The 8662-nt window shown below is 31.6% G+C and overlaps 1 protein-coding gene across 2 annotated transcripts; it reads left to right on the top strand.

Annotated features, from left to right (window-relative positions):
• The first annotated feature begins 57 nt into the window (after positions 1-57).
• On the top strand, positions 58-6914 carry LOC106669712 (sulfide:quinone oxidoreductase, mitochondrial). 2 transcript variants are annotated; one of them, XM_014399374.2, is made up of 8 exons: positions 58-364; positions 427-532; positions 5197-5421; positions 5479-5679; positions 5739-5948; positions 6011-6197; positions 6251-6500; positions 6578-6914. In XM_014399374.2, the coding sequence occupies exons 1-8, from the start codon at positions 273-275 to the stop codon at positions 6636-6638; spliced, it is 1332 nt and encodes a 443-aa protein (XP_014254860.1). In that variant the 5' UTR covers positions 58-272; the 3' UTR covers positions 6639-6914. The 2 variants fall into 2 exon arrangements, with proteins under 2 accessions (XP_014254860.1, XP_024080434.1); XM_024224666.1 differs by lacking the exon at positions 427-532 and having other exon boundaries at positions 281-364.
• Positions 6915-8662: the final 1748 nt, after the last annotated feature.

An 8662-nucleotide genomic window follows, 5' to 3' on the forward strand; every position in this document is an offset into this window, starting at 1 on the left:
TCGGATGGTAATTATAGAATTTGTATTTTTTGATCTACTGACTATTGAGTGGATTAGGAAGCTTCAACCTCAAGGAAAAAAGTTAAAATATCATTCCCCACCTCTGATTATCCATCCCTACTCGAGAGGTTGGAGTAGTCAAGGACAAGTGCCCATTTCTTTAGTAATCACTATTCAGTTGTTATCAGCTGATGATGTTAGGTCTGTTCTTGTTTACACACACAACTTTTCATCACGATCGTATGCATTAATTCTTAATACTTCTTACAACAATGATTGCACTGAGCTTTGCCCTTCGTTCTTCGTCAATACTGATTCGTCCGTCATGCAGATCTTTGACCTGCGGTGGAGGCAACAGAAAAAGGTATGGGATTCGATGGTAAAATTAAACGCGACAAGTGATCACATCGCAGTACTTGATTCTAGCTGCAAACTTTTGGTTCTTGGTGGTGGTACTGGAGGATGCACAGTTGCTTCAAAATTTGCATGTAAGCTCGGCAAGGATAAAGTTATCATTGTTGAACCGACGTTGGTAAGATTTGTTGTTTTTATTTCAATAACACTAAGATAAGCTGAAACACTTTAATTTTTAATTAACAATTTCTTAAATTATAACTGTAAATTATAAACAACTTGACTAAAAATTGTTGTAAATCTGTTTTATAAAATAAATGTTTTTACTTATTTTTAATACATATAAATATTTTTAATTATAACATGTTTTTTTGCAAGAATTTATTTAAAAGTGTAATTGAATTATTGAGAGAGAGAATGAATAAATGTGGTTTTATTTAATGTCGCAGAATTTTACAAAGAGAGTCATTTAAGTTTAAAAAAAAGGTTTAAAAAAAATACATTATACAAAAATTTAAAAAAATAAAACAGAAGAATACAGTAGACTCTCGTTATCCACAGATTAAAACTCATTAATGAAGAATTGAAAGAACTCATCAAATCGTCCACAGAAGAAGATGAAAAAGAATACAAAGTATAACAGGAATTAACTATAGAAAAAATTAATTAAGGTTTTTAGTTGAGATAAAAAAGTCAATGGCACAAGCAGGATTCGAACCCACGATCTTCGGCTAGATACGCTGCTGCTCTACCACTTGAGCTATCGTGACCTCGATCCACTCGGACATCAACTTCCTATATCAACCCCACCTTTTGAATTTTCCCTCCTTTTTGCCATTTTTCAAATGTACCATTTCAAAAGGTGGGGTTGAGATAAAAAATTAGTGTCTGAGTGGATTGAGGTCACAATAGCTCAAGTGGTAGAGCAGCGGTGTATCTAGCCGAAGATCATGGGTTCAAATCCCGCTCGTGCCATTGACTTTTTTATCTCAACTAAAAACCTTAATCAATTGTAATATATTAATTGGTCAAGCAGACCACAAAATTAGTGATGAATTTATAGAAAAAATTTGAAAAATCTTTCAACTAGCTCAAAATTTGAAAGATAAAATCATAGACTATGATCTAATAGTGGATCGAAGCATCAATGTAACATTACCAAAAACCAGATGGACCCTCTACAACAAAATTTCCTAAGTTGCTATACCAGACCAATCAGCCTACTATATCAGTTTTCCTTAAGAAAACTAAAATAACGATGAATTTTTCTTATTTATCACTGTCTACTTCTAACTGTGGAGTTTATATTTTTTATAAATTTTATCTTTTTAGGTCCCTAATTATTTTTCTCGTTGGTTTCAATGTAGTGCATATGTTCATACCTGTCGATGTATGTACAAAAATTCCTATGTGGAATAAACTTTTTCAATTTGGAATAAACTAATTTATATTAATACTTTTTAAAATTACTAAAATACTTTTTTCTTTACTGATTACTACACATTTAACAAATTTAATTGAGGGCCGATGGGATACTCAATATTCCACCATCAGCTCTCTTGCACCACACATTCACGCTAATAAATACATTAATCCATACATGTTTAGTGGCCATAATTGACCATATTAATTATTCTTTTATCTAAGGTCTTGGTTGAGATGAAAAAGTTAGTGTCACGAGTGGGATTCAAACACATGACCTTCGGCTCAATACACCACTGCTCTAACCAATTCGACTCTCTAAATTCTCAATTCTTCAATATATTCTTTCCCATTTACGTACCATTCACTCAGGTTGGTGAGTATTTGATGTTCTCCATCGCCCTTTACACCTAATATAACTAGGTATATACCTATGTAACAATACTCCACCATTGGCTCTCTTACACTACACATTCACGCTAATAAATACATTCAGTCTCAGTACACACAAAGAAACACAAAATTAGATATCTGTGAAGTATTATATATACACTAAAACAGTTGTTCTTATCAAAACTTTTGTTGGGCAAATTGCAATTCCATGTTTTAATAAATCTTCTTATAATCATAAATTATACGGACTGCAGCAACTAAGGTCTTAACCTTCAGGCGTGCAAGTGGTGTTTTTTTTTTTTTTTTTTTTTTTTTTTTTTTTTTTTTTTTTTTTTTTTTTTTTTTTTTTTTTTTGCAGAAGTTAGTGTTCATTTAATTCTTACTCTTTTTCAACATTTCCTTCTCTATTACATTCACACTTCTGCTTTATATTTTTATCCCTTATATTTTCCTCATTTGTTTTCTTTTGTTACAAGCTTTATTATACAATACTCAACAAACTAGCCATGCTTATTGCATACCATTTGCTGTATTTTTCAATCTTAATGAAGTATTATTATTACAATAAAACAATCCTGTTTACTGTAAAAAGCAAAACAGGGGATCCAGATTTTCATATCGGGTGGCATTCTTCTAATGTACTTCCTATTTTGAACTAAGGAATGCACCCTTATATTAGGTAGGAATCATCAAGCATCCTTTTAAGCATATTTTTCCAAAGTGTCCGTGTGTCAACCTTGCACGGCTTTAACAACTTTCATTGAAATAAACCAAATAGGGGGAAAAATGGGTCTTTCTATACTCTCCGTAAGGTAAAATATATTCTGTGGTTGTTTGTATTATTATTAAAAGTGCAGTTTTCCTGGTTTAAAAAAAAAATTATTTAAAACATATCAAAGGTTTTGCTTGTTTTTTCAAGTAGATGCAATCCATTTTTTTCCTTTTTACAAAAGTGCTCTCATTGCTTGTTAATCCATATAATAAGGAAAAGATCACAAAAGTGTGATCTTAATCGGGTAAGGATGACCTTCTACGAGTCAGGCCCTCAAAGGGCCACCTATCCACAGTACGCTTGATACATGAGCTTCTCTGCTGATTGTAGAGAAAACCTTGTCTTTACCAGGTGGACATACTTTATTAAAATTTAATAAATAATAATAAGTAAGACCTAACATTATGTAATAATGTTTTATATATTATAATAAATAATTCTGAATTTATTTTACTGCAAAACTTATATCACCATATGGAATGCTTATTTGCTGATGCATTTTGTTTAATAAAAAGATATTTTTATACATGAGATTCTTTGAATATTCTCTCTGACAACCAAAACTCAGTCCAAAAGGACAGGCATATATTAAACTAGATAAAATATAAAACAAATCTGGTTTGTATAAAAATGTATGGAATTTTTTACAACATATTTAACACACACTATTTAATAAGTGTATACAGTATTTTGAAAACTATTCCATTACATAAAAGATATGGTAAATTGTATCTTGAATGTAACTAAGCATAATAATTCAAGTGCAAAAAATTCAAACTTTTAGCAATAAATAAGTTTAATTTTCAGACACGATTATCCTGTTGGTGGAGTGATTCATATTGTAGATTTCCGTGATTCACGTTTTTTTATCTTTATTTAAGTTTGTCAATAATCAATCACACTTTTGCGATCTTTTCCTTATTATATGGATTAACATGCAACCAAAGTACTTTAGTAAAAAGGAAAAAACATATTACATCTACTTGAAAAAACAAGCAAAACCTTTGATATGTTTTAAATAATTTTTTTTAACCAGGAAAACTGCTTTTTTAATAATAATACAAACAACCATAGAAATATTTTACCTTACGAAGTGTATAGAAAGGCCCATTTTCCCCCTATTTGGTTTATTTCAATGAAAGTTGTTAAATCATATTCATGACCTTCATTGAGGCTATTTGACCAAGAATTTGGGTCTGCTAATGACTTAATAATAGTTCATCAAAAACGACCTCAACCAGAAAATAATTATTACTGTATTTTTTGTAAATATTTTGTGTTGAATGCAACGTTAAAAAGTTTTTCCAATTAGCTGTCACATTAAAATAGAACAAATACGAAGTAAATTTTTATTTACACGCAACTCGCTTCTCGTTTTGTTGGATATTTCTCATCATTATAAAACTTCATAAGCTTTTCCAACTTTTTTACTTTTCAAAAAAAAAAAATCATTGTAAAAGCTTACAAAGTTTTTTATTGATAATATTGCCTTCAAAGTCACAGGTTGGTTATGTATGTAATAGTCTTAATAACATTGAGACAATTTCTTGCAATTTAATTTTTCAAATTCAATTATTTTCTGTTTCAAATAATATTTTTTAATGATTTAAGCATTAAATATTTTAACGATGTAACAGATACAAGTAATAATTTTACATCGTTTGGATGAGTTTTAATGTTTTCTTAGCAGTGATGAACTTTTATTTGAATTCATTTTACGTTTTAGTGGTCAATTGACCAAGTTACTTCTTTCAATTAATTATTCTCTTTATGTAAGGTCTCGGTTGAGATAAAAAAGTTTTGAAAATGGCTAAAGAGAGGGATAATTCGAACGGTTGTAGGTTGAGATGGCGAGTTGGTCTGAGAGGATCGAAGACACAATAGCTCAGGTGGTAGAGCAGCGGTATATTTAGTCAAAGCTCATGGGTTCGAATCCTGCTCGTGACACTGACTCTTTTATCTTAACCAAGACCTTACATAAAGAGAATAATTTTATTTGAATTTTGTATTTTATTGAGTTAATTAAACATCAGCATGCTTCTTTATCTTACATTTTAATTTTTAAGGATAACTTAAAATTTACAAACATATAAACAAATCTTTTGGCAAAGACAATATTGTAAAAATAATATATTTATAAAACAAAAGAATATGTGTGTATTTGCTATCTGCTTGTCGGAATATGTCTAATTTTAAGCTTAGTACACATATACATAAAAAATTTGTTTTGTTTTTGTTTTTTGTTTTTTTAATAGGAACACTATTATCAACCTATGCTAACTTTGATAGGGGGAGGAATAAAGAAATTGGACGATGCAAAGCGTCAGATGAAGGATGTACTGCCGAAAGGAGCGATTTGGGTCAACGATAGAGTTGTGTACATTGAGCCCGGTACGAACACAGTCAGAACAGAAAATGGGACAGAAATTTCGTATGAATATCTTGTCATTGCACTTGGGATCGATATGAATTTCAACAAGGTAAGCTCGCAGTGGCTTGAGGCTTTGCGACTCGGCTCTAAACGAGATTAGTAACAGATTCCAGGTCTCGTCGAAGGTTTGGAAGAAAACAACAGCCAAGTCTGTTCGAACTATTCGCCCAAGTATGTTAACAAAACGTTTAAATCGTTGCAAAAAATCAAAAAAGGCCAAGCGGTATTCAGCTTTCCGAATACGCCTGTTAAGTGCGCAGGTGCACCTTTGAAAGCATGCTTAATCTCTGAAGATTATTTCAGAAAGGTGAATTTTTTTTAATTGCTTCTTTAAGTGGACTGAATTGAATTTTGATTTTGATTTAGGAAAACAAAAGGGATAATATTAAAGTGATTTATAGAACTTCTCTACCTACAATTTTCTCTGCTAAACATTATGCCAGCAAACTCTTAGAACTCTGTGAGCAACGTGATATTGATGTCGGCCTTAAAAAGGAACTCGTTAAAGTGAAAACTTTATCAAAAGAGGCGATATTTAGAAACATTGAGAGACCTGCTGAAACTGAAACAATTAAAGTGAGATCAGTAAAAATTTGGTATTATAAGCTGTTTGTGTTTATTTTGGATTTTTATTTCAGTATGCCATGTTACACGTGACCCCTCCGATGTCAGCCCCCAATGTCTTAAAAACAGGCCTAAAACTCGTTGACAGCAACGGCTTCTTAAATGTAAACAAGGCCACTTTACAACACATAGAGTATAAAAATATATACGGTATAGGGGACTGCACAAATCTTCCTACTTCCAAAACCGCAGCAGCTGTTGGTAATTATAAATGAAGTTTACGATTTGGACGATTGAAAATATTATTTTATCAGCTGCCCAGTCTGGTGTTCTCTTCGAAAACCTGTTGGCAGACATGAAAGGGGACAAAACTCCAAAAGCTACCTACGACGGATACACATCTTGCCCTCTGGTCACGGGATACCAGAATTGTATAATGGCAGAGTTCGATTACAATCTCCAACCCCTTGAAACCTTTCCGATCGATCAGAGAAATGAACATCGTTCTATGTACTTCATGAAGAAAGATATAATGCCACTGCTGTACTGGCATGCGATGCTTAAGTAATTGTTTTTCAATGTCATTTTGTTAATTGAAATTTAAATGTATAGAGATTCCATTTGTGCCTTATTTATTTCAGAGGGTACTGGAGTGGTCCAAAAATGGTACGAAAAATTCTTCACTTTGGAACTGGAAAATAAGTGTTAAATACAAACTACAATGACTTCAGAATAATTCAAACATTGAATTATTATTGAAGATTAATCATTTGCATTCATACCAAAGAAGAAAAGCAAGAAAAATATATTTTTGCGTCACAATCAATTTTAAGAAAAATGCACTGAAATGATCTTTACATCAGCAATAACTGGATTCTTCTCTACCCCTATCATAACAATATTAGGATATCCTAATACATGGTAATAATATTAAAACAAGATACAATTGAGGAAATTGTTCAAATAAATATGCTTTTGCGTAATTTAATTGACATTTTATTTTAAATATACCTTTCACCATAAACCATTAGGTAAAACAGGAACTTTTAAAAACTTTTTTTTTATAAACCCTTTCCACCACCCCGCCGTACCTGATGAAGACCCCATACCGGCAGACAAACGCTTTAGCTTAATCGAACTTGTATATCTAAGGGATTTCAAATAAATGGGATAAAATTACCTCCCAACGATATTTCCTTCAGGCGAGACCGCTGGTTGGTTTTCGAAGGGACCATATTTTCATTTTAAAACCTAAAACAAAAGGTCTTCCCTTGCTGGTTTCCCCTTGCACATTTACTTTTTCTTGATTTTATTTTATATATATTTATATTATCTAAAATTTTGTTACTAACAGCCCAGAACCCTAAATCTAAACCTATGTTTAATTATGCAATAAATAAACAAATAATGGTAATAAAACTCTAATAACAACAATATTTAGTAATTAAAATAAATAGGGACTTGTTCATTTAAGCGTAGTTGAGACAAAGAATTTTAGTGCTGCAAATGATTTGATATCACAGACTAGTTTATGGAGATTAGGCGGCCATTCTGCTGAGGGGATGGTCTTTCGCAAACGTTCTCTTTCTGCATTGAATTTGGTACAGCTGAAGAGTTTATGTTTGGCGTCTTCTTCGGTGCTGAAAATGGAGCATAAAGGGCTTTCTCTTTTCTTATATTTATGAAGATAGCTTGCGAAGTTTCCACGTCCAGATAGCATTTGGGTGGTCCAGTAGTCGGGGTGTAGCCATTTTGCTTTTTGTCTCCTTTCAACGCTGGGGAAAAATTTGGATATCAGCCGACCTTTATTGCTGTTTGTCCATCTTTCTTGCCATGATGCCCTTGTCATTTTTCCCAAGTATTGCCTCCTTTCCAGTTGTGCTTCGGAACCAGTCTATTTCTCCTTGGCTTGCTCTTATATCAATTGCCTCATTTTTCTTTTTTTGGTGGATGACCACCCTTTCTTTCAAATTTGAACTTTTGAAAACTATGTGTTTTTATTGGGTGAAAAACGATACCATACATTGTATAAAAGCCAAAAATAATTAAACAAGACTAATTATTTGCCTTTAACCCCAGAACAGGCACGTATTTAAAAAGTACAGAAGTGGGCACATGGAGTACTTAGTTCTGCATTTTTCTTTACTCATTCTGTAAAATCATGACAACAGGGCTTCAAAAATAAGTTATAATAGCAACATTTTATTGTTAATAATTAAGGACCGGATTTACATGTGAAATTCAATATAAAATATGTACATATATAGGTAATGTTCACATTTAACGGGCCATTATGAATTTGAAAATATAAACAAAGTATAAAAACAATAATACATCAGGCCAATAAGGTGCCCTGATAGATGGGCTAAACTTAAAAAAATGCAAAAGATTCAAGAAAACAAAAGTAGACGTCGACAGTCAGGCTGAAACCAATGGTTGAGAAAGGGCTATATTTCAATTTTAAATTTAGTAAAATTAATTGTTTAAAAAAATCATTTCAAGCCCCCTAGGGTGAATCTTTTTTTTGTCTTCTCCTTTTGTTTATATGGCTTTATTAAAAATTTGTAATTAATTATTAACTGATAGATTGATTTTTATTTGATAAGAAAGAATATACTTTTATGTTTTATTGTTTATCTGAAAAATTCCACTGAGATCACAAAATTATTTTGTATCATTTGATATATTGATTAAATTCATAAAATTTTGTTTTAAAAAGAATTATT

The sequence above is a fragment of the Cimex lectularius genome, unplaced genomic scaffold (genome assembly GCF_000648675.2).
Source record: "Cimex lectularius strain Harlan isolate CLEC.00 unplaced genomic scaffold, Clec_2.1 scaffold8, whole genome shotgun sequence".
Classification (NCBI taxonomy): Eukaryota; Metazoa; Arthropoda; class Insecta; order Hemiptera; family Cimicidae; genus Cimex; species Cimex lectularius.

Bases quoted from the DNA above. Each gene is read 5' to 3' on its own strand.
- LOC106669712 (XM_014399374.2), top strand. From the start codon at position 273: ATGATTGCACTGAGCTTTGCCCTTCGTTCTTCGTCAATACTGATTCGT. The intron at 5,422-5,478 runs GTAAGCTCGCAG...GATTAGTAACAG, and splicing joins TCGATATGAATTTCAACAAG to ATTCCAGGTCTCGTCGAAGG. The intron at 5,949-6,010 runs GTGAGATCAGTA...TTTTTATTTCAG, and splicing joins CTGAAACTGAAACAATTAAA to TATGCCATGTTACACGTGAC.